Source organism: Opisthocomus hoazin, chromosome 5 (genome assembly GCF_030867145.1).
Source record: "Opisthocomus hoazin isolate bOpiHoa1 chromosome 5, bOpiHoa1.hap1, whole genome shotgun sequence".
NCBI lineage: Eukaryota > Metazoa > Chordata > Aves > Opisthocomiformes > Opisthocomidae > Opisthocomus > Opisthocomus hoazin.
This window is the reverse complement of record NC_134418.1, coordinates 56,825,458-56,852,141: the sequence shown is the minus strand read 5'-3', so window position 1 is coordinate 56,852,141 and position 26,684 is coordinate 56,825,458. Positions and strand designations below refer to the sequence as shown.

The following is a 26,684-nucleotide window of genomic DNA, read 5'->3' as shown; positions in this document are numbered from 1 at the left end:
TGGATGTAGACTCAGCAGCTCTGCAGGCAGGACTTTGTTAGGAAGCTTTCCTTTATGTACAATATGTTGAAGCACAAATGAAGCTCTGTATAGTCATCCATTGGCATGTAAAGAGAGCTCACATCACAGCACAGAGTACTAAAATAATCTTTTCTTTAAAAAGAAATATCTTTCCTGTACTTGATTCTGCATTGGAGGCATCTGTAAATTTGGACCAAAAAGCTTCTCTAGGATTTGATCCAAACAGATAACAGATTACTATGTTGCTTAAAAAAATACAAAAAACATTTATAACACAGTTGCCAAGTTTGAGAAAGAGCCCAGTTAAACCTGTTTAAGTCCCCTCTCATATATCATTAGAGATTTCCCATTCAAAATCTCTCCATTAATGTTATTTATGGGCCATTCAAAGCAATATTATTTTATGTTTGGGGGAAATAAAACTTTGGGGATTAAATATTTCACTTGTCAGTGTTCATTCCAGTAAATGTATTTTTCCCTAGCTAAATCCTAGAGTTCTTATGATAATAACTTGCACTTGTAAATACTTGTATCTGTGACCCTAATCTCTCTTTTCTCATCAAAAATGAAATAATTATATTTCACAAACAGGTCAGCCAGCCAACCTTTCCTACACTGTCCCACTAGTTCTATTTCAGTTTTGCTGTAACCTGAAGCTGACATCTTATAGTAAAACCAAGAACACAGCTATGAAGTACTGACTTCTGCCAGCAAGATGCTGGCTACGACTTTACAAAATCAGAGATAAATTTGATTCAGTTGTGTGCCACTCAGTCAAATCCTGCCAGAGCACAGGTTCACCCATGGATGGACTGGTAGTACTGAACACAATTTCTCTTGGTCTTCACAGATTTTAGGGTAGCAGTGGCTGGCCTAACCCCAGGACTCGCCATCCAGCTCAGTGTTTTTGTAGGTAAAATCACTTCTTCCAGCTCCAGCCCTTTCAGTTACTAGCACCTCTGCTAATGGTTTTGGCTGTAATTTTTCGCCTGTGATGTACAATCATTTTATATTTCTGTCAGAGACATCCCGAACAGAAATTCAGGTGCTTGTGGTATGTGGAACATCAACAGCAGCCTTTGTGTATCTGATGCACATAAGAGTTATTGCATATGCATGACATGTCCTTTGTAGATGTAAGTCATCCTTTCAAGGTGTTTCCAATGAGCCCAACAAGTCCAGCCTGCGACTGAGTCTATTGAATGCCATGTGGGGTTGATTTTGGTGTCCCAAGGAAGCTTAGCACACCTGCTGCGTGAGCCATGGTGCTGGTCTGTACATGAGCAGTAGTGATTCCTTTAGGGCTGACTCTGACAGCCAAGACCTGGCCAGTCACCAATGTGCCTCCAGTTTCAAGCTTAATTTTTTAGTCCATTCTGTAGTACTACACATTTATCAAATAACAAGTAATGAATGGGTCAGAAAAGCATTTCCAAGCTCCATGTTTAAGCAGAGGAAGTGGACAATTTCTGGCTGATACCCATGATTAATCATGCAATGCAAAGCACCTGTGTTTGGAACCCAACAAACTGCAGGTTGCTTCATTGATGTGAAGTAGATCTGTGACAGTGCACAGTGCAGGAACAGAGAAATATAAATTCTAGATTGATGTTGTACTATGCAGGATACTTGGAGGAAAAAACTACTTGAGCTGGATAGGGATCTGTCATCTGTAATGTTACTACATATAAGATTTTTTTTTTCTTTTGCGTACTGTGAATGTATTTTGCATCATGACAATACATTTGTGTTGCTGTGGAAACACAATAATGTTATTTTCGTTGTCCTAGGAAACACAGAAACAACACCCAATAACAGCTGTCATACCAGTTTGGATGGATGATTGTTTTCTGTTCTGTCCGACAAAAATCTTCCATTCCCTACCGTACCTGAAATAGCAGAGGTTCTTGTGATCATTGTCATTATCTTTAAGTATCCATTCAGACAAAATGAAACAGGCACTCTGTGCATGAGATACTCAGTCTCTGCGGTAAGGGCTTTTCAGTCTATGGCACTGGTCCAGAAAGTCACTTTTGCCCTTGCTTAACATCAAACCTGTGAGAAGTCCCACTGAAATCGATGGGACTGCTCATGTGCTTAAAGTTAACTACATGCGTAAGTGCTTTGCTGGACTGATGCCGAACTAAAAGTAAATGACCAGCTCGTGGTTCAGAGTGAGCGTTAGAGAAGCTGAGAAAGTTTGTGGCTATTGATTTTGGTTTTAAAATGGGAGAGGATGTATTTGCTGTCTGTGAGTTTCTGTGTTTCCAGCAACCCAGTTGTGAAGGAAAATTTTATCCTTTGGGGGGAAAAAAGAATTGGAGAGTAAGGTTGAGGGGCAGTTGTACATGGGGGAACTGGATGCCTTGTACCACGGGAACATGTGTGTGTTATGGGGTCATGGTGGTTGTTTTCTGGGTGTTTCAGCAAATGTTCAGTTTTTGTCTCTTCTGCTGCGCTTCTGTGCAAAGGGAAGCAACAGGATAACATTATTATTATTATTACTATTATTATTATTATTACGTTCTTTTATTATCATAGAAGCCCCATGTGTCATTTCTAGCTTTTTGATCAAGTGTATAATTATATAAAGAGCTTTGATTTTTGTCCTGTGTCTCCATAAAATCTGTTTTCACAGAGTTCTTTGGCTGAGTAATAACCTTTATTTTACAAAGAAACTTGGATTAATTTTATAACACTGCATGCAAATGTCAAATGTGTAAATACAACTTCTCAGTAACATCGGGTTCATGCTCTGTTACATGTGGTTACAAAAAAAGTCCTTTACTTAGACCATAGATTTGTCTTCTACACTCTTGCTTATATGTCCAAATATACTTACTCGTATTTGTTCTCTTATGTCTGTGGCAAAAACAAAAGCCAAGCATTTCAGCATGTAAGAATATTCTTAGTCCATATTTATATATGGACCAAAGTTCTTGGAAGAAAAAGTTGATAGGTTCAAGCGTGAGTCCAGTATAATGATAAATTTTGACTCCCTATGGATTGCTTAGTGCTGAAAGAAAAAAATACTCTGGAATCCTGCTGGCCTTTTTCCCAGAGGACCTGACACCAGTTACTCCTAGTTACTGGCTTTGTATTGTACTGTCAGTAAGAATAACTGCTCTTTAGCCTGTGCAAAACTTTGCAACTTACCCAAAGTACAGCGTACATGTATGTGTGAGACAGAAGCAGGCAGGGAGGGAGAGGGAGCAAAGAGAAGCAGTGGAACTTGTACTTTAAGAAATGGGGTTTTTGTCTTTCTGGAAGTCACTTCTTCCATCATCATTGTTCTAGCATTCTGTTCTCCACAACCATTGTCATTTCTTGCTCATTCTAGGATGAGCTGTGTGCGAAACAGAAGATGGACTATGCAATAGCCCAAGCGTAATTCATGGAAAAAATGTTAAGTGTCTCTGAGAAGAAATATTTTTCCTGAGAAATTATGTTCGGTGGGACCTTAATTCAGGTAAACAGGCTGATAGGAAAGAAAGGAGAAAACGGAGAATGCAGTTACTAAAATCTGTAATTCTTACATGCTTTCTGTGGTGGAGGAAGGGCATAGTTGTCTAATTCTTCAGAGATGGCTTGGGTGTGGTGGACATTTCTGGCTTCATTCTCAGTGGACGCGGATTTGGGTGTCAACAGCACGCAGAGCAGCACATCTGCATTTTCTGGCTTGGGATAGTTTATTTCAGTACTACATCCGTTTGAGGGGAGGAGAGAGAGAGAGTGAATCTGCTCCTTAGGGGAGGAAATCCAATGAAACACTTGTGCCAGAGTTGTTCTGTGCTCAGTGCACAAGCTACATAACCCTCGAACTGTATAATTGAAAGCTGACTGCAGTTCTCTTCCATATTAAATTAATTTATGTAGGTTTCTTCAACAATGTGTTTTAATTTTATGGTGTGAGAGTACGAAAGTAATCTTCAGAGGAAAGCAAAGGCATTCAGTAAAACCTGAGGATCCACATGATGCTTTACTGCCTCCTTGGCTGTGCAAAGGGCGTTCCAAGGACACAGCAGAGAGGCTGCCAACCCTCGGTGCTGATGCTTCCTGCAGAGCTGGGGCACCTGCCAGGGGATGATTCAGACCACCTGAATTAATGGTTTAGCTTCCTCCCAGGACTGTCAGGAGCCCAGCTTCCTAATGTAAGCACTTGGTTTAGATGCGTTGTAGGAAGCATGGATTCTTCTGATCTTTCCGAGCTGAAGGTTTGTGTCTGAAATCGGTGGATCTACACGTGCCATAAATCTGCGTAGCTCAATGTCATGTTTCATTCTGGATGACGTTTCCTAGTGTTGACTGAGCAGTTTATCACCAAGGCTAAATTTATTGTTGGGCTTATGATACACAGACATAAGCAGAAATCCTGGCAGCACTGAATCTAAGAGCAAAATTATTTGGTTTCAGTCTATGCTTCCGTTACACAGAAATTAATTTAATCTCCTGTTAACTTCAAGGTGCTTGAGGGTACACATCCCTAGAGAGTATTTACTCGCTCTTCCCTGCTCACCTTCCTCAGTAACTTCTTTCTGGTTTGTTTTGTCTCTTTCACAGGTGAAGATCTCTACCATGCTCTCCCACAGGATTCCTAGCCCTTTCAATTTATCAAGCAACAAGGAGCTCTCTTTGTGTCATTCAGACTTCTAGAAACAACTTTCTTCTGTGAAAACTTATATTCTGTGGTATTATATTCCTACCTCTTCAGTTTTTTTGCGTATTTATCTAGTGAGTCAGATGTGACAGTAGCTTAGATTTTAGTGCCTTGAATCATGTTTTTATCTTGCATCTTGGTGAAATACTAGATAAATTTACATTTCCATACTCCTTTTATTTCTTTTGTCTTTGATGTTTCCATTAAAAAATCCCCTAGTGTCAAATCATGATCAAAATGAACACATAGTCTATAAAGAAATAGTATCCTATGACAGGATTGATTCCCATTGCAATCAAAGGAAATCTTTACTGTGGTGTACGGGCAAAAATCATGATCCAGATTTTTATGATCTATAACCTTCATGATAGTCATAGATGATATAAAAAATACTGTTTGATATGGTAAGGCCTAGTCCTATGTATGACAGCTCTCTTATTGCATTGTGTTCTTTTTTTAGACACTTGATTGGGAAAAAAATATTGACCAACCAAAACAAGCTCAAGAACAAAGACCCAAAAAGCATGAGAGGAAAGAAGAAGAAATTTAATCCCTAATAATGAAGTGAGATTAAAATACATACGGATTCAGTGATGATGAAAGGGTGATAAGCCTATACCCTAAAGATTTTGAGGTGATGTGGCACAGAAAAGTGTAAATAAGAACAAGGAAGCAAAGCTAAAAAAAGCAGCATATTGGGTAACTGCCTTGTGGGAAGATTCATTGATTCTATTGTAGAAAATGTGTAAAAACATCCTACCCTATTTAAATGTATACTCAAGAAGCTACAGAAACAAGTGAGGCGTTAGATGATTTAGAAAACTCTCTCACAAAATTGAATTGTCCTTGCAGGTGTTGCCTATTTCTTTGAATAAGCAATAATGTAATATTGTCTTTTTTCCAATGTCGATGCTTCAAGTTCATTTTTGTGTAACACAAGCTAGTGATTAGTCTCGTCAGTGCAGTGCATCAACAAGATTTCTTCTCTTCCTTGATAGATTTGTATCAGCAAACTGATTCTCCAGATATTAATAAAAATAGGAAAATTGTCAACAACCATGGAATTACCATTTGATTACTTTATATAATTTCCATTTCTGTGTAAATTTTTCTTCTCTTATTCGGAGTACTTCTTGAAATAATATAGCTATCCCAACAGAACAATGTGTGTTCCTTTCAGTCGTCAATACTACTGTTGTAATCATTCCAACCAAACACTGCTTAAGGTAGCACATGAAATTTCTGCCCATTTATTTCAAAGTCATTCAGTACAAACACTCTGTCTGTTCTCATCTGGCAGAGCTCGCATTTACTTCAATAGGGTTAGGATTGCATCCTCTATAACGTTTTGCTTTTGTTTTTCTTTTCAAGTGGATGACAAAGATTATAACATTGAAAACAATGTAAGCATAAAGCTGAAAAGAAGTCTTTTTAATGGGTGACAAAACACGATATATAGTTTTAAGTTGCTGCTTAAGAGGCTTAGGTCAGAGAAGTTTGGTGCTCATATTTTGTTTGCTTAAATCACTGTACGTCTGTATCATACTTAAGTGCATGCTGAGGTTTTCTTTGGCTTCATGAAATGGTGTGCTTCCTTTGTAGTTATGCATTAGTCCTTGATGTAGTTAAAATGAACAGTGTCTCTTGGGTAACTGATTTTAACCAAACTGTTACCTTAGTCCCTTGCAAGATGTTTCTCACCTGTGTTTCTTCCCACGTTGCCAAGTAGTGCGTCCAGTAGGAGTGGACTTGTAGAACAAAATGGTGCTGAGGATCCGATTGCCGCAGTTTAGGGTGTGCAGAGTTACTTTGGATAGGCTCTCATTTGGTCCTATAGACTGACTGCTGATTAGCTGTTGGAGTACATCTGCCACCTTAGTTTCATCCAAAAGGGGTCTGGGTTGTGCTTGAATGGGAACTGAAGCATGGGTTAAGTGCTTTGAAAGCCCACTCCTGAGCCAACCGTGTGATGTAAGTGTGTATGAAGATTATGCAAACACCCTTCTTTTTTCCTTAGAGAAGTACTTTCTGGTAGTATTTCTTTCTTCTGACTTGTCTTTCTTTTCTGATAAAATTACTGTCACCTTACTCTCCCCTCATAGCTTTTCCTTTGCGCTGTGATACCTTCTCTTTCCTGCTTCTGCATAATTCCTTCACTGGTCTCTCCTGAACCCATTTGGTTTACAGCCTTATCCTTTGTCATCAGGCAAAAAAGGAGGCATTTGTTTGTAATGTATGGCAGAAGATACATGATCTGTTACATCATTCTTGACCATGCAAACAAATATTTCTAGTCTGTAAAGTAGTATTCTCAATTATGGTTATTAGAAAAATGTCTGTTTCCATTTTCATGTGTTCACTGATTTTTTTATGATTAAGATCATAATTAATGTGTACCAGAACTTGCTTAGGCATTATACTGATGAAATACACCCAATTTACATGCACCCAAGTCTCATTGCACCTGTTGAGGACCAGGTTTTGTTATTATGATAAAGAAAGAGGATGGGTTTGCTAGGTAAATAGATATAAATACAAGAGAGCCTAAAGCTTTGTTACAGATTTATTAAAATTTATGTAATTTGAATAATCTATAGTTTAATGTAGCTTATTAAACTATAGTATATTTTATGTAATTTGTATAGTCAAAATATAAGCACAATACAGAGCAAAAATCAGATCTGCAATAAAGTTTAATGGTGGTAAGCAAAGGGACAAGTTAAAATGAAGGAAAGCGTTATGATTTGCATATATAAAAGTGAAGTGATACGATCAATGGTTAGAGAATATGAAGGACACCTTAGGAAAGAGCTGCGACTGAAAGAAAACCTAAACAAACCGATAGACCCCAGTGGGTCAAGCCTGAGACTGACAGGAGAGGTGCAGATTGTCTTGAAGTTTTCTCTGGCTGTCTCTGTCTTATACAAGCTCTTTGTTGTCTTCTGTCCTTCCCACAGGTTGGGAGTTAGTAAATGAAGTATTATCTCACTCAAGGGAGAAGCAACCCGAGATTATCTAAAATGAAGAAGAGGGGACCCTGAATGGATTAACAGTGATGAGCTGAAGGTATGGTACTTGCAGATGAGTTTAGCAGTTGGGCTACTTAACAGCGTAGATGTGTATTTATAGCAATGCAGCTAAAGGCATGATCACCTGGGGATTTAATCGGTTTTTACTCATAGATGTTTGCACTGACGATAGGTTGGGCTGGATCAAGTATTTGTCTCGCAGGTAATACAGACTGTCACGGGTAACTCATTAGAGTGACAGTGACCAGGCTTGCTAATTGGAGAGAAAGTTCAGAATATGGGGAAGTGCATGAAGGCACAGATCTGCCATCCTCCCATCTCAGGGTACTCATCTTCATGCTTTGTGGTACCTTGCTGGCTAATAGCCAGGAAGCAGCTTTTAGCTTATCATTATAACTAAAATTAATACGAGATGAGAATAAACAATACACTGCGGGACTCATTATTTGTCTTCCAGATGCAGGGGGTGAGGAAAATATGGGAGTTACTGTTTACCTTGCAATACTTGTATTCTGATGGCCACAGTCCAGGCCCTGACTAATGGTTTTGAAATGTTGAGGATAGAAGTTAAGCAGGCACCTAGATCCTGGACCACACTAGGGAGCCCCTGATTAGTGCATGGAGGGTGAAAAGCAAGGGAAGCGCTGAAACTTGAAACCTGGCCAAAAGCATAAAACCCACAGGGCTTGTGGCTATTGCAGGTAATAACAAAGGGACGGTGTCCGTAGGAAGGTAAAAGAGACGGTTTAGGGAAGGGCAAGTCAAGAAACCAGAAGACTGTGGAGGCAGACGGAGGCGTCTGGCATGAGAGAGTTTGCTGCATGTTTTGGTCACGGCTTAGGGAAGGCACGGTGACTGAGTAACGGGTCTGCACTGAGACTTGCTGATAGAGGCGCCTCGGTCATTGCTGTGTAGGACCATGCAGAAGAATGATGAGTGGTGCAAACGGAAGCCCTGAAGAGCCAAAAGTGCCTGTTCAGAAAGCTAACAGGTAAGAACATTACAAAACCTGGCAAACACTGCTGTGAGTTTGCTTTATAGCTTTATCAGATGAAGCTCCCCAGGCTTCCAGAATGCTATGCTCTTCTCACACTGTCAAATTTCTCATTATGCATCTTCCTTTTTTTAACTTATAAACTAAACATAAACCAGAGATTTCTCCAGCGTTCTGGCAAACTGGTGACTTTAGTGCAAAAGCTCTGTATCGTTCCAGTGATCTTTGACTTCATCCTACATATCTTAAAAAGTAGGTTATTTTTAAATTTCTGTAGTAGAAGTGTATGCCGATAAGAATATCCCTGGCATAGCTGAGATAATCTGAAGTGTTGCTATAATTATGTTACACAGATTATCTGGATCTTGGTGTAATTATTCAGTTTAAAAACAACATTGAGCAACAACATGCAGGAGTTTGGGACAGATGAAGTCTGTGTTGTATTCTGGTGTTAGGTTTGTAAGAAACCATGTATTATAGCTGTACTATCTGAGTAGTAAGGAGAAATTCAAAGAGAAAAGGTAGTAAACATCAGAATGGAAGCATCTTGTTAGGCCATGAGTTAAGAATTATAGCCTGTTCTAAGAGTACAGACAGCTCTCCCATTTAAGTCAAATGAGTAATGATATGAATTTTCTACATGGTGAGACCGTGGTACTTTCTGTCAGAGTTCAGCTTGAGAAAATACCTCATCACTGTCAAAAGTCCTTGGAGAGAAAGTTTCCTTGCTTTTCTTCTTGCAGAGGTTTCGTTGATTGTACGAATTATGAGAGACCAACCAAAGACAGGCACAGTCTGCTGGACACTGTACAAATGGTAGGGTAAGAGAAAATCTCCCTGCCTTCAAGAGACAATATATAAATAGACAAAATAGGAAGGGAAGGGAGAGGGGTAGTACATAGCTATCAATGTTGTGATGATAAATGACATGTTAATTCTCCGTGTTTGGCAGAGGAACATTATTCGGGGATTAGAAAGACAAGGAAGAGGGGAGATTTGTGGGAAACAATAGGGGAGGAGAGGAAGATAAGAAGGGCAGCTGTGGAGCATCACAGAGGTGAAGAGACTGACATGAGAGTGGAACAAGCCTGGATCAAGCAGCCTGTTGTCAAGGGCCGTTCAAGTCCAATCAGAATGGAGAAAATATTTTCAGTATCAGCAGTCCCTGGTTTAGCTTTTACTACAGCTGCTCTGCTGGCTTCAGTGCCTGGTGGTTGCCTCCTTGCAGTTTCTTTTGCAAAGCTCGCATGGCTTGAGTCAGAGGAGATCACCTCTGTGGGACACACATTGCCTTTGACAGGAGTCATCCAAGACCCTGTGGCAGCTGGGACTCCCACCCCCTCCCTTCCTCCAGGCTGAACCTTGAGAAGCCGTACTCACAGCTTGAGCGAGAAAGCTCAAGGCTTTTCAGTGTACAGAAGGTATCTTGCAGGTGAGTAAAAAGTGTGGTGTGGTACACAGGATTTATGTGTTACAAAAGTAAAAGGACTTTTTTTATGCACCGTGTATAAGTTTATCATAGGATTTACTTTCAGAACTGCAATTTGAACTTATGTCCGCTAATGATATGACAGTTGCAAGTGTTGCAACAGCAATGTAATAATTACAGCAGTCATAAGAAGAATTTACTTTACAGAAATCATTGAAGAGTTCAACTCAAAAGCCAGGAAAATTGCTAAAAAGACAGCACCTCTGAAAATCTCACTTGATGAGTCCTCATTAGACATCTCAGTCAAATGACAAATCAAAACTGCCCCCCATTTCAGGACTGGCAGCTTAGGGCTTCTGAATAGATATTCCTAAATCAAGTGTTTTGTTTCTGCCCAACACTTATGTAGAAAAGAACACTGGGAAGTTTGTTTATTTTCTTAGAATTGTAAATTCTGTTTAATCATTATGGTCATTTTAATGTGATCTTATTCAGAGGCCAGATTAGTTCAACTCACTACATATACAGGAAAAATACAGTAGAACTAGCCCTTGACATTTGATATATAAGGTTCCATTAATTTAAATGCTTAAGATTTATTTATTAAGTTCAAAATACGGATATTACATTGTTGGATCTGTATTTTTAGATTCTGGCAAAGAATATGCCTTGTTTGAGAACAGCTAAGTAGCATAAAGGTCTTTCTTCATCCTGTGCATTATCTAGTATATTCCAAAAACTTTTTTATATATTATGTTAAAATGTCTGTCTTACTCTTCACTCCACCAATCAAAACCAATTCAAAAATCCTGTTTCATAATTTGTGTCACTAAATAAAGATTTTTGAAATTTGTCCTTGGTTTTCCCAGCTCAGGTGCATTTGAAAAACGATTAAAAGGGCTCTAAGGGACAAAACTGATACAAGGAGAACTACACTTTTTTGTCAGAAATATGATGTCAATGTTTGAAAATTATCCAAAGAAGTTGAGAATTTCTTTAATTATATAGAAACATGATCCTTAAGACCTTTTTCTGGGGGAAATGGGCTTGCTAATAGAAGCAAATAAAAAAGGGAAAGTGTTTTTTTTTGTTTTTCAGTGGAAAGATTGATATAAACAGACATACAGTATAGCTGATTAAAAACAAAAATATGTTAATTCCAACATGATAATTTTATCTTGAGAACTGGGTGAATTACCTCAGGATTTTAAATGAACTGTGGATTTTTTCCCTCTGTACATCTCTAGTGCTTCTAAGGTTGTTTTGAAGGCTGTGAAGGCAATAGACATACAGCTTGGCTGCAAAGAGTAAGGGATGCTTCCAGGTAAACTCTGTTAAGAGTCATTGACCTCACATTCCTCTGATACCTAGACTTCTGCTAAGTGCCCTTAAAAGAGGAATGTTTTGTAAACTCCGCAATAGGTAAAGGACAATATGTAAAAGCTCAGTCTCCTGTTACTGTCGAAGCATAACTGGGTCCTGCATTTGTCCCAGAGCTCCAGACTCGCTCAGGAAACACCAGCAAACAAAAGCCAATGTGCAGATGCAGTCTTGACTTCCTAGAAAACACCTGAAAGCCCCTTCCACCCCAGAAGCAACCTTCCCAGTTCATGAGTCTAAACACCCCTTTCCTTTCCACTGCAAAATCAACCAAGCAGCAGGGAAAAAATTGTCCTGAGGCAAAGCAACTTTCCAAAGACTAAAAATAATGCAATCTCAAGGAAAAATATCCAAGACACTTACCCTGCGTAGAGATCTTGCCCCTTCAGGAGAAGGAGTGATGTGACAGTTCGATGAGACTTCTCTGGTTTTAATGGTTTGGTAGTGGCTAGTAAAGCAAAGACTGATAGCATTAGAAAGAAGGGAGGGAAGAAGGAGGGAAGTTCTTCTTCCACTTAGAAAAAAAAAAGCACAACAGTCATACACAAAAAATGTTTCCGTGTCCAATTCATCTTCTTGAATACCGGCATCATTTTATGGTCAAAAGCTATGTAGTGTTCACTTAATTTATGGGTGGCAAGTATTGGTTTCCTTTAGATCTCATTATATTTCATATAACATAATGAGTTCCTGTATTACAAAGCTCATTGAGACTTATTCCCTTTTCCTAGGTTTGTAGATGAATGCTTCTTAATAACCACACAAATCAGCCTGGTATGCAAGGCATAAAATAGGTGTCATAGTATCAGTCAGCAGGGCCTGATGTGCCCAACTTCCATGGGCTCATGAAGAATCACCCCATAAGCATCTGTCAGTGTCAGAGTTGCCCCTTTGTCTGAGCAGGGAGACACACATCCGTAACCTATTCTAAATGTGGCAGGTGCTTGCTCTTTCCTCCCCAGGAGAAACAAACAGCTCTGCTGGACTGCACCACTCAGCTTATCCATCATGTCTCCTTGAGGGCTGCCTTGCGTTGGCTATGAACGAAATGAGTCTGCCTTTCCACATGGGATGCATCGTTTTCCTGGGGTCCTGGTCAGGGTTTTTTATAAAATCACAGGTGCGCACGGCCTCTTCCTTTCCCAAGGAGACCCCTCCTCGTGGGCTGTGTGGTGGCCAGGCTGTATCACTTTGCTCAGCGTGGTGCAGCTCAAGTTGTCTGTAGCCCAACTCATGTGGCCATGCTGGTGTGAGAGCAGCTCCTTGGAGAGGCACCTGTCAGGAGGAAAGAAAGAATGCTCTCCAGCTTATTTCCACCTTGGGCCTCATTATAACAAAATGAGAATTGCCAGTTGGACCAAAGTAGAGCTGAGCTGGGAACTCTGCTTCTCTGGGAAGAGGTCCAAGACCACCAACTACCATGTGTGAGAGCGTTTTACCATCACATCATCAGGGCAAGCTGGAATCCCCTTGGTCACGGCTGGACTTGGACCAGGGTGCTTCAGGTGAAAGGTCATGGGTTTTAAAATTGGCTTGACGAAGTGCCCCGTTCTTCCCCTCTTCCTAATTAATGGTCCTGTCTAGACCCTTCTCACGATCAACTCCTACACCTCCTTAGCTGGCCAAAGCCTGCATCTGTCCTCACTCCTCCTAACAGGCTGTTTTTAATTCACATCCCTGAATTCTCTCTTCCATCAGTCCAGGGTTATGTTGCTGCATTTTCCAGGCAATAGATAAAAAATAAGATTGACAAATGAGTTTAGCATATGACTGTCACACATCATTTATTCAATTAAAAAAAAAATAGACTAACTGGAAGGTCCATCTACTGCTTGTTTGCCTTGCCCATCTGGGAAATGGAATTTAAATCACTGCATTGCTTTAGGAGCAGTTTGTAATCCCAGTATAGCGACGTCATACATTTTTCATGGGATGGGAACAGCAGATAATGAGAGTTTCTGCAGTATAGTATGATGTCAAGAGTGATGGCAAGATACACTTTAAATTATAGTTGTCATAAATGGAAATGTGCAGCCACAGAAACAGCAGTTCTGATTTCCCGGGAGAAGACACCGAAGCACTGCCATCAGCTTGCCTGTATTTGCAGGGTGTGTATCTTCCTAGATATTCGCAGCTTGATTCACATTCTCACTATGAAGATGGAAAAACTTCCCAGAGCCTGTAACAGGCTCACCTTTATGCAGAGTATGAGATTTTTTCACTCTTGGTTTAGTACAGTATTTTTCTAGCGTCTTTTTGATTGGCAAACTCTGCTTTTTTTTCCAATTTACTTGAGAACAGGCATGCTTTCTAGATTAAGCTCTCTGAACATCGGAGTTTCGTGGACCACAAGTTGAAATCTATTGTAGTGTGAGGCAGGAGAGTGCTGTGTTTTTGTTTTGCTTTAGGAGTTATTAGCAGCATAATCCCCTCTGATGTTTGTATTTCCAGTTATGTATAGTAGTAAATATAGTAAAGATAATAGACCTTTAGCTGTGAGCTGGGATGCTCTTGTGCTGGGTGCTGTATGAATACAAAACAAAACGCCAGTGCCAGCACCAAAAAATTTTAGACTTCAAGTACAGAGACATGGCTGCAGACTGTTGGGGGGGCAGGTTAATGGGTAAAACACAACAACAGTGCCATGCTGGTGCTTCAGCTGCCATCAAAGATGCTTGTGGGTGTGCTGGTTGTTTACAGTGAATCGCTTCTAGAAAAGAATGGTTAATGGGAGTGAAAGCTCTGGTTGAAAATTTAATGGGCAGTCAATGAAGGGAGCATCGTCAGCCAGGGAGTCAGAGCCAGAGGTCCTGGGGAGGGCTTCAGAGGTGTCCCCTGGGGGCCAAGGCAGCTGTGTACTCTGTGTTAGGGGTACAAAGAACGGAGGACAAGTACCAGATGCAATGAGAGGCAGTTTGTGAAATGTTGATTAGAGAGGTACAAAATACTGCACCATGCTAGGTTTAGCTATGGGAAGCTTAAATTATGGCTAGTTACCCTGCTTGATCCTTAGCTTTAACCTTCATCCAAATAGCCATCTTAGACAATATGTGGCCCACTCTTCTCTTCCTACTGTCCTCTGTCCTCTGCACTGCTTAAATGCCTCCATTCTGTACATAAAGGGTACAATTCATCTTCCCTCTCCTCACCCATCTGAAAGCTATAGGGCTGGTGTGAATTCAGTGTCAAAGCTCTGTCTTTACTCAGTGGGAGCGGACAGTTGTCTACAGGAGCAGCCTCTACCATGGGGTGGGTGAATTATTTTCTCAGAGTCCCTTGTCTATATGACTAATATTGTTGTGACACCTGATACAAATATTTGCGGATACTATTCTTCAAAGTCCGAACCTCCTTGTAGGAGGAAACACACCTAACCTTCAGACAGTTAAAATTAGCTGATAGAAATCCTGCACCAGGTCTCCTCTTTGACTAACTCCCTTACTAACTACCTATACATTTTTGAATCATTGAAAATAACTTTTAAAATGGTAGTGAACTTCAAGTTCCCAGGTATACTCAAAACTACTGTTTCTACAGATAATATATTTTCTGACCCTTGTACAGAACAGAAGAGAAGTTACACTCCATTTCCCATTGCCAATGTTACCCTCCTAAGAACTGGAAACCATTTCTGTGATGGGAGCTTAGACAGGGAGGGCTCGTTGTTGCTATGACCTGAGGAAGTTTCCTCAATATCAAGGTCGCAGTATTGTTTTTTCAAAAAAGATGCAGCAGTGATACTGAACACTGTGTTAGTATAAAATGTATTTTTATCTAGAGCTGACCAAACACAAAAATCCATGGTCAAAAATGTTTTCTACCCTCAAATGGAAGCCGTGAAAGAAAATAATAAACCAAAAATCTGTTGCACAGGTTTTCCCACTAGCTTTAGTTCTGATGAGCTTTAAACTACAGCGTTTATTGGAGTGTCTCCACAGGTACTAATTTAAAAGTCAACAAAGCTGATATGAGCATTTAACTGCTGATCCCTTTAGCAGTTGTTACTGTGCTTGTCCCCAAATCCCAAACAGTCTCACTCATTTCCCTAGATGCAAAAGCCTCAGATGTCCCCAGTACAGCTGTCAAAAACCTTTTGCTGCCTCTCTTTGGCTTCTCTATAACGCTAATGTGCTTTCAGCAAAAAAAGGACCATGATACAAAGACTGTTAAGAAGACTGAAATACGAGTGACTTTCAGTGTGAAATATGAGTGACCTTCAGAATGACATTCAGAAATACCTCAATGAGGAGAAATTATTAGGTACTAGATTAGGTAGTAGATGTCTCCTTCATCTGGCAGAAAAAAAAAATCCAAATAAAAACAAATGGGGATAAGCCAGGTGGATTTAAATATGAAACAACCCATCTCCTGTCTTTGTGACTTCAAATTGAGGGAAATATTATTTGACACCGTGTGTAAGTTGTTCTTCAGGAAAAAGTTCACGACTGTGTTTAAATGGGCTAAGTGGGTAAAATGCAGTATTTTACTATGCACAGCAATATTATGATGACCTACTGTTTCTTTCTGACATAAAGAATTTTAAATTATTGAATCAGGTTACCTTCTCTCACTCTCTCATTATTTTATAGCACTTCATCACCATCTTCACAGTAATTTTCTTTCTGAAATAGCCAGTAAACCCTTGACCCCCAAACTAATCCTCCTGGTTCTCCTCTGTGAATCTCTTTTCCTGCAACTGTTTTCCATTCCTGAAATGTTCTTACTGCTGATCTCAGAAGTCTTTCCAGTTCCACAGTGAGTGTTTTCTGGGTTTGCTTTTTATTTTTCAGGAAAGGTGACCTGTGCTATGTAGTGACAGAAGGACATTAGACAACATTACCAACGTGCTGCATCTCAGCTGCTCCCACTGACTTCTGCCGGACTTTCTGCTTACTGGATCGTTGGTAAATCAGCCTCTATATACTCAAAGAGTTTATGTTTCAGAGAGGCATTTCAGGAAATACTCAGACTGTACTGAAAGAAACAGGAATTTTAACATCTATTTAAACCTGTTCCAAAGCTCATTTCATGTTTCCTTCACAGTTTGTCTACTAAATTTGTTAGTGCTTAGTAGAAGTTTGAAAAAAATGTTCAGTTCTGCTTTCTTATACATCTCATGCAATTACTTTGATTTAAATTCTGCAGATGGATAGTTAGAGGAGGAATATTGCTGAAAGATTCTGCAAATTGTAGTAGTGTATTTTATAAAAAAGGCAGAAATGGAAATTAAAATCCAGAAAACTCTTGGATGAAAACTACTTTCCTCTGCTGTTTCTAGGGCATGTAAAACTACTGACAACATTTGTGTTTGCCAGCTAAGCAGTTTATCAAGTATATATCTGATCATATACTAATGAACCTTTTTGTTCAGATGGAGAAGACAACACTAGGGAAGTTGACCTTTATTAAAGGTAAGATGCAACTTAAGTAATTCCAACTTTTTTAAAATGTTTGTATGTGAAGCAAGATTTTTTCATATGATTAGTCAGTTGTTTCACCAACGGTGACAACAACCCTCAGTACAGAAATCGTATGGCTATAACCTCAGATTTATGGCACGGTGATGGAAATGGCCTGTTTACAAACGCTTCTTTTCAAGCAGTAATTATCACAGCACACCCAGAGTGAAATCCTATTGCTGTAAATGCTGAAAGGTATACAGCAGTGCAATGTGTACAGTGATGATGATTTTACAGTCTTGGTGTTAGTCCAGCATTCAGCTGAGTTGTACTAAAGCCTTTATATATATTTTTTATCTGGAATCATTAAGATAGTGTCTGAACAATACAAATGCTAAATGATTGCACTCTGTCATGGGTAACTTTTAGTCTTCAGTGTTAAACTTTAGAGGGAAAATTTCTTCATTTGATTTCTTCTGCTCTTTGAAGATGTACGTATTCTGTAAATTGCACGTGGTATGTAATTGCAATTGTATAATTGTGCATTTCTACAAGAACTTTTATAAGTGAATCTCAAAACGTTTGAAAGTTGGTACCCGAACAAATTTCTGCTCTGAAGTATCTGAATCTTTTGAGCATGCGTTTTGAGCTGCAAATCTCATGCAAACAGGGTCTGCAATGTGAATTATTGTTGCAAGATTCTATTTGTTGTCAGGCTGGAGATATTATGAGAATTGTATTTTGGCATTTCCACTTCTGACTATGCCAGAACTAAAAATCTAGAGTTTTAAAGATATGAAAATTAATCTAATAAATTCATAGTTTATGACAAGCTCTGAGGTCTCACTGGATGCAGTGGTAGCAGAGGGAATGCCTCTTGCTTGACAGTTATTTACAGTCATCCTGATGAATTTCTAATGGAGATAATTTCTGACTTGCAGAGTGTTCGTTCCATGAATGTTGATCTCCACGCAGGTTAGAAGGAAGCTCTAGGATAAACAGCACTAGCTTTCAAGTAACTGAAAAATTTGCATAGATTAATCCAGTAGTTCTCCAAACTTAACACAATATTGCCAGTTAACAGTGTGCTGCATTGGGAAAGGCATTACTACCCTCTTCTGAATTTACCTCTATAGAAGAGTTAAGCATTATTTGAAACAGAGAGTTCTTTGAGAACACATACCTCTGGATTTTCTTTTATTATCTGTTGCTCTAAAGAGGCATTGCTACAATATCCATAACTGCTCAGATAGTGAGACAAATATATTGACCAAATAATTTTGACATGGATTTTTCTAAAGCTTCGGGTGGTCATTGGACTCATTAATGTGGTGCATTCCAAAGTCCCTGGCAAATTTCTTCCAGAACCATGTCATTCATTACTTTGTATGTATCTATATACCTTGATGGCTCCATTAAAAATTGCTGGCATTAAGGAAAGACACAGTATCTGTGAGCCCTACGGTTACAATTGTACTGAATTATTGAATGTTTGATTAATAGCTGATTTTAAAACAATATGCAAGCCTATTGAGTGAATATTGATTAATAACATAGTTTCAGAAACAAGGACTACCTTATAAGGAACAGAAAACAGGAATACACATGCCATCATGATCATGTGGGTATACATTTCTGATTTGTTGACTACTCTTTAGCCAGTTTTGATAAAAGCAGTGGAGAATTATAGTGTGAGCTTTGTCAGGGACTCAAAAACTAAGATTTGTGTCAGGAAGTCTTTTTGTGTTGATTATGTAGTTTTCATCCTCTTTTTCTAAACAGCATTTTCATAAAAAGAAGGGGGAGGGGGGAAGAGCCTGTGCTTCTTAAAATGTTAATTTCCTTTAAAAGAGTATTTCCTCTGCTTCAGGAAGTTGGCACGCAGAAAACCACTTCTAAATCAAGCTGCAAGCCGGTGCTGTGAAAAACAAAGAGTTTATTGGTACCAGACATTTGTAAATAAGTAATTGACAGTCATGCTATAACAATAAGCAACTCCAAAAAAAACAGGGAGCTGCCAGAATAAACAAGTTTTCAATGAGCTCCATCCAATGCTGTATCCATCAGGGTCAGTCCCATCAGTGGTGGTCAAAATAATAACACTGGGACCAGCTGGAGCTCTGCAAAGCAGTGGCCATCTCCCACTTTTATCTCTTCCTTCCTTTTCCACAGTTTTCCAGTGGGATCCCTGAGCATGGGCAGGCTGCGAGCTGTAGCAGTGTTGTCTGAACAATGTGTCTGAGTGTTGGTGACAACTCCATAACCTCTGGAATTACTGGGGATTTGGATATGCAGGGGCCCAAGGTGAGAGGCATGCTGCTGCCGGCGGGGCATAGGCTCAACACTTCAGCTTTTGAGGGAGCAGAATCACTCAGTCTGGCCTCCTCCCCTTGGGTCAGTGCTGCGGGGGACACGGTGCAGGAACACACAGAGCACATTTGCCTTTCCTCCCTTCTTGATAATTGGGTGGGATACAATGAACCGTCATGGTTTTTGCAACAGCATCTAATGAAATTTTGAGGTAGATTTTTTCCTCCCTCTCCCCACCTTTTCAAGGTTCTAGCTGGCTCTGTTCAGTCCACCCTTGCCCCCTCCCATCAATAATTTCTGTGCTTTGTCCTTACCTGCTGCATTGCTGCCTTAAGCAGGTCTGTAAAAAGCTGGCAGAGCAGTAAGGTAAGAGGGGGCTGCAGCAGACGTTTGCCATATTTCAGCAACTAGCAACAGTCATATGAAGTTGACGGTAAAATGTAAGGTAAGAATGGGTGTAGGGTGTGTGTTGAACTGCAAGCACTCTTTAGGAGGAGTGGGCAGGTTAAAAACTGTATTATATAACAAGGCACTTGAGCAGAAAGTTCCTGTTTATCTCAGTGAACCATTAGGATTTAAACAAGGGAGTGCAGACCTCTAGGCTAATTCTGTTCCTTTACTCTTGGCTAATGCAACATCAGCAGGATGCCACACATCAGGCTGGTCAGCCTAGGTGAGAAAGCGTAACTTTATATTAGTGTGACTTAAAAACAAAGTTAATTACGGCCATCTGGGGAGTGAAACAGTGACTATTGAAAAAAACCCACACAACTGTCAGGGACTACAAGTGAGGTTGTTTTTGCCCACACCCGCACCCTGGTCCCTTTCCCCCATGGACATTTACTTTCAGAACATTCAACGGACAATCCAAAGAGCTAGCTTTCCTCATGTTTTATAAATGCAGTCTTACTGTCTATGTAAAGCTCTTGACAATGAAGTTTTTCGAAAGTTAGAGATCTCAAGACTCTTAAATGCCTTGGCTTAGAGTATCTGCTATATAAGTTTCTGTTGACCTTGACCTTCAGGTTTTTTTTTTTAAATGGCTTTCCCAGAAGGAAAGGAAACTGTAAGGTAAAATACAAATTTTCTTTGATAGCGTTTACCTTTCCTGTCAGAGGTGATGTTGCAGGGGTCTGAAGCAAAAGCAGGGAGGGCTGATAGGCTGGTGACAAGGAACAGTTTCGGACCGTCTTTTCTCAGCTTCTGCCCAAGACAGTTCATGGTGTTGTTTGGTGGGGGGGGGGGGGTGGTTGTTGTTGTTGAGCCAGCAAGCAGGAAAGTCAGATTATGCAGAAGATGGCTTGAATTCCAGTGAATTGTGTTTGAGGTGTCAAGAATCATAGAATCATAAATTGGAAAACATTTCTAAGACCATCGAGTCCAACCATCCACCCAACACCACCATGCCTGCTAAATCATGTCCCCAAGTGCCATATCTACAAGTTTTTTTGAACACCTCTAGGGTTGATGACTCCACCACCTCCCTGGGCAGCCTGTTCCAATGCCTCACCACTCTTTCAGTAAAGAAATTTTTCCTAATATCCAATCTAAACCTCCCCTGATGCAACTTGAGGCCATTGCCTCTCGTCCTATCGCTAATTACCCGGGAGAAGAGACCAACACCTGCCTCACTACAGCCTCCTTTCAGATAGTTGTAGAGAGCACTGTCCCCCTCTCAGCCTCTCTTCTCCAAACTAAACAGCCCCAGCTCCCTCAGCTGCTCCTCATAAGACTTGTGCTCCAGACCCCTCCCCAGTCTCGTTGCCCTTCTCTGGACACACTCCAGCACCTCAATGTCCTCCTTCTAGTGAGGGGCACAAAAATGAACACAGTACTCCAGATGCGGCCTCACCAGTGCTGAGCACAGGGGCACGATCATCTCCCTGCTCCTGCTGGCCACAATATTCCAGATCCAAGCCAGGATGCTGTTGGCCTTCTTGGCCACCTGGGCACACTGCTGGCTCATGTTCAGCTGGCTGTCAACCAACAGGCCAAGATCCCTATCTGCTGGGCAGCTTTCCAGCCACTCCTCCCCAAGCCTGTAGCATTGCATGGGGTTGTTGTGACCAAAATGCAGGACCTGGCACTTGGCCTTGTTGAACCTCACACAGTTGGCCTCAGCCCATTGATCCAGCCTGTCCAGATCCCTCTGCAGAGCCTTCCTACACTCAAGCAGATCAACACTCCCGCCCAGCTTGGTATAATCTGCAAACTTACTGAGGGAGCACTCAATCCCCTCATCCAGATCATTGATAAAGATGTTAAAAAAGACCGGACCCAAAACTGAGCCCTGGGGAACATGACTCGTGGCCGGCTGACTGCTGGATTTAACTCCATTCACCACCACTCTCTGCGCTTGGCCATTCAGCCAGTTCTTTACCTAGTGAAGAGTACACCCATCCATACCTTGAGCAGCTAGATTCTCCAGGAGGATGCTGTGGGAAACAGTGTCAAAGGCCTTACTAAAGTCCAGATAGGCAACATCCACAGCCTTTCCCTCATCCACTAGGTGGGTCACCTGGTCATAGAGGGAGATCAGGTGCTGGAGGTAGGCTGTTGAAACTCTTGTTATATATGTGCATAAATCTATTTTATCTGCTTTCATTAAAAAATGTTTAAAATCATAAATACTACAGGTCACAAATGACGTAAGACAAAGACAATAGTACAGTAATAGATACTTACCCACACTTATACTGTAAATCAAATATAAGCTGTTATAGAGCAGAAACCCATTATTTTTAGAAATGTAATAAGTATTTCCAAAGAGATGTTGCATTGCTGAGGCTATTCTAGGCTAACAGGAGGAGTACTTGAATTGTTCAGCAATAATCTCTTCAACATTCATGTCATGACAGCAGATTTCTGAAATGTTACTAAGCCAAAGTCACTCTTAATTCCCTTGATGTGTGACACAGTAAGCGAGAGCAATTATCCCCAAATTTAGCTCTATTATTCTCAAACTGATGTATATTTCCCCATAATATTAACTGAATGGCTTCTAAACAATCAAACTTCAGTCTTGCAAAACTGCTTGCGTGCTATTCAGTTCAGCTATGTTGCTCAGTATTTGTGGTGTTCAACGAACCAGCTGTGCCTATTATTTTTCATTCCCAGATTAAACCTCTGAGGGCTTTGGCAGCCTCAAGCTCTGTTGAAGTCACTGGGCTCTGAAGATGCTCACAATTTCATTATGTTGGTGTTAGAAGCGTTGGAATTTTCAAAGGCCTACCCACCAAATATTGCGAATAACAGTAGCAAAACCTTTTCACTTTGCACAAACACTAGTGCAACTTGGAGACCATTCCATCCTCCACTTGGACATCTGTTTGAGACATCTGCTTGAGCAAAGGGTTACCAGAAATAAGTAACAAGGATATTGAGACCATTGCTCAATAAACAAAGCCATTATTTTGCAATATTTATAGAGCTCTGCAGGGGTTTTCCAGGGATCAGAACTTGGCTGGTCCTAGCAGCAATATTTTAAGTTGTGTCATATGGATTGTTTTGTGTTATTAGAGCTGAGTGCTGTTATCTGCTATTTCAGAATTGCTAGTTACAGATCTTGCAGCAATGCATTTGTGCGCTGTAACCCATAGCAAAATGCCATGTAATTTGAATACCAGCTTTACCCACCTTGAGTCTCTCTGGTACGTATCACTCTCCAGGGAATGTGTCTGGGCACCTTTCCCATTTAACCTGGTTGATTGAACACTACGCACCCAGGCACGTTGTTTTCAAAACTTACTCTTGAACGTTTAGGTGTAAACTGTCCCAAGAGAAGCATACAGATAATTGCCACTCAAACCAGTTTTGTAGCAATGACGCATGGCGATTTTAAGACAACCTTCATGTGTTTTACCAAAACTCAGCCTACACAGTGCTTTGAGACACAAATACAATCAGATGCTTTTTCTTGTACAGTTAAAATCGTGTGGTTTTTTTCAATAGATTTGCATATATCTCCAGAAAGAGCTACTCTTCTTAAGCAGCAGGTAAGAAAAAGAATATGGGTAAAATATTTGGGGAGGAATGGGAAAGGACATTTAATATATTTAATCTTATTATACATTTTTCTACATTAAAGTCAACAGGCTGCAAATATATTCTGCTACAGAGCTTTATGTAAGAAATATCTCTATAAGAAAATACAACTCATTAAACATTTCCTGTAAATAAATTATCCCAAATAACCACGTTTTGCAAGAGGAAAAGTGGAGGTAAGCCAATGATAAAGATTGCCGAGAGCCCATTTCTGCACACACCCCCCGTCATTGCCCCCCCCCCCATGCTGGGTATTGTGTGGTCATAACGCGAGCAACAGAGTTCCTCTGCTGGGTCTGAGTATGTGCTGTGCCAGTGTAAATAACACTTGCAAAGTTGGTTCCTGTACTTTTTTAATATCTTGAAATCATGCTATTTCTGAGCTTTATTCCTGTTTTAGTTATACCAGAAAAATTCCAAAATAAGCAGAGTTGCAATGGTAGGACTGCAAGACAAAACTGTGACTGAAACTATTAAAAAACAGAAGACCCTGTCTCTGAGCAGTCCCTCTAGTTCAATAAAAACTAACGCCAGTATGGAAAGAGGCATGTGAAATACTCTTCTTATTTAGAGTCTTATGAAAGATAAAGACAACGGAGCTGAGGTCTGTGTTCTCATTAGGAAGTCTGAGTCAGGTGGTCTAGCTAAGCTATAGCTTTAAAACAACCACTGGTGGAGACATGTCAGTGGAAGAAGGTGTCTTAGGTATGGGTGACACGGTCTTCAAAGTTAAACTACAGACTGCTGTACCCGCATTGTTCAAAACTGATTAAACAGGAAAGTCCCTTGTATTACAAAACATGAAAATGGATAATTATAAATGGCTAATTATAACTTTGCAGTAGGTCAATTATAGAATCAGAACCTTTAAAGAAATATCAGTCTCTTTACCAATGTCTATACAAAGGAATACTTGCAAATAAGTAAAATGAAAAAAGTTTGAAAAGAGCTGGGAGACACGTCAAGGGATAGAGACTGTTCTTTTTTTGGCCGGTACACAAACCACATAGGATTGTCAGCTGTTTCCACAGTCCATATACTTCCATCATTCTTGGCAGAACAGTCCAGACTGAGAGGATGTCAAGTTCAGGCTGAACACATGCTGGCATTCTGTGACATCTCGTGATAAGTCATTTGTGGTCATATCATCTTCTTACATCCTTTTCTGCAGGAGAGGAGGTGCTCACAAGAGCCAACTCCTTTTTCTTTGCTACCTCTAAGAAACAAATCCATTATACTTCTGCAGAGTGCCATCAGTATCCCGTTGCTACTAATAAAATGTAAAAATCTGAGTTCGTAGCAGTGTGCTCTAAACATCTCAACAAATGTCTACGTCCTCTGTAGTAACAGCAACAGTGACACAACTTCATAGCCCTTCATGTTAGGCCCTTCAATGCTCTGCTATTTCTTTCAGAAACGTCTATAATGCAAGTATGCTTAGGTAAAGAAAGTATATCTAGGACTAAGGAGCAACTGCCTGTATATAATTCTGGATTCAGCATGCACGTATTTGCTTCATCTGTTCAACAAACGTATACTAGCAGTAAACTGAGGCAAATATAAGCAATTAAGAGGCATACTATGAAATTGAATTACATAAAGCATTTCAATTTACCTATGTATAGGAAGCAAAACCCTGTTTAAATGCCTCCTCTTAGAGAAACTGCTGCTCTCTTGAAATTGTGAGGTGGCAAGTTTTCACCTCTTTCATGAGGACCTGCAAAACATAGCACTCTTGTCCTGCAGGAGTGCTTTCTTTGCTGAAGTGTCAGCCCTGAATGACAAGGGCGTGTGGACATTCACAGTAACTTTATTTTCATTTCTTATACCTGCGATGTGACCAATAATGTGTTGACAGATGAGTCTTCCTGGTGCGCACTGCTTCCTAGAGGAGTACAATGTATACAATTAATTTAGCAGTCATTACCATGCTGGAAACCCATTGTAGCCCTAACACTGAACCCCTGAAACATCACGGGACAACACAGTAAGGTAAGGGACATTAATTTCCCTTGTGTTTGTTTGCATACTAACATTTCCCACAAACTGTAGAAGTTATTTACAGAAGAGTTGCACACTAGGAGAACTCCAGCTGCGCTTGGGTTTACCACCAGCTCAAAAAGAAATGCATCTGATGTGACTTCTATCCTGTTACTTTAGCCATTCCGCTTCCATTTGCAGTCCTCATTTCCCACCATGCCATAATGCATTAAATACATAAAGACACAGTCAGTTAATACAATCTCCCCAATCTTCATTCAGTTTTTCTGGCACACATGAAGTCTTGATTTAGAAGAGGAGGTCGCATCTTTCCATACTTTGCAAGACAGCCCCTTGGCACAGTCACATCGTTGGAAAATCTCCAGTCCATGGGAGCCTTTCTTGCGCTGTTTGGTGCACACCTCCCCCTGATGCAACACAGGCTTGCAAATTTTCGTCCAGAAATGGCGAGCACAGCAGTGTCCCTCAATACAGTCTGATGACCGTAGGCAGGGATCTCCTTCATGTCCTAAAAAGAGTGATAAAACTATTTTACCTCATGGGAAAAGGTGAAAGTACAGATTCAGTGCAGACTGGTGTAAATGATGCTCAGAAAAAGGAGAGATGATATTTCCATCTGTGGCTCTTTGAAGGATGTAAACACAAGGGAAGATACGAATTAGGAAGGTTCAAGGGGTTAATTAATGAGACCTGCCATAAGACTTAGTAAGGAGAAATTCAGCTACAGGATTGTACCAGGTCCATGAAGATGATCAGAGGGCTGAAGTACCTCTCCTGTGAGGACAGGCTGAGGGAGTCGGGGCTGATCAGCCTGGAGAAGAGAAGGCTCCGGGGTGACCTTAGAGCAGCCTTCCAGTACATGAAGGGGGCCTACAGGAAGGATGGAGAGGGACTTTTCACAAGGGTGTGTAGTGATAGGACAAGGGGGAATGGCTGTAAACTAAAAGAGGGCAGATTTAGATTAGGTATTAGGAAGAAATTCTTCATGATGAGGGTCGTGAAACACTGGCACAGGTTGCCCAGAGAAGCTGTGGATGTCCCCTGCCTGGAAGTGTTCAAGGCCAGGTTGTATGGAGCTCTGAGCAACCTGGTCTAGTGGAAGGTGTCCCTGCGCATGGCAGGGGGGTTGGAACCAGATGATCTTTGAGGTTCCTTCCAACCCTTACCATTCTATGATTCTGTGATTGCAAGCAGAATTACAAGTGCTTGATTACACGACTCTGGAAGAGTAGGACATGTGCAGTCTTGGACAACTGAAAAAGAGATTGTCAGTCCACCTCTGATACAAAGAAAGCAGATGGTAGTTCAATCACAGGAAGTGTAGGTTGATGCATCACTTTTTGAGTAATGCTGTGAATTCTCACGATAGACATTCACTCCCTGTAAAATTACTGCCTATTTCTCGTTTGCATTGCTGTAT

The 26,684-nt window shown here is 40.5% G+C and overlaps 1 protein-coding gene across 1 annotated transcript in view; it reads right to left on the bottom strand.

Annotated features, from left to right (window-relative positions):
* Nucleotides 1–23,457: 23,457 nt before the first annotated feature.
* Nucleotides 23,458–26,684, bottom strand: part of DKK2 (dickkopf Wnt signaling pathway inhibitor 2) — a 47,161-nt gene continuing 43,934 nt past the window's right edge. The window contains exon 4 of the mRNA XM_009932138.2: nucleotides 23,458–25,772. Within this exon, the coding sequence (XP_009930440.2) occupies nucleotides 25,522–25,772 (251 nt within the window). The 3' untranslated portion in view covers nucleotides 23,458–25,521. The remainder of the gene's footprint in view (nucleotides 25,773–26,684) is intronic.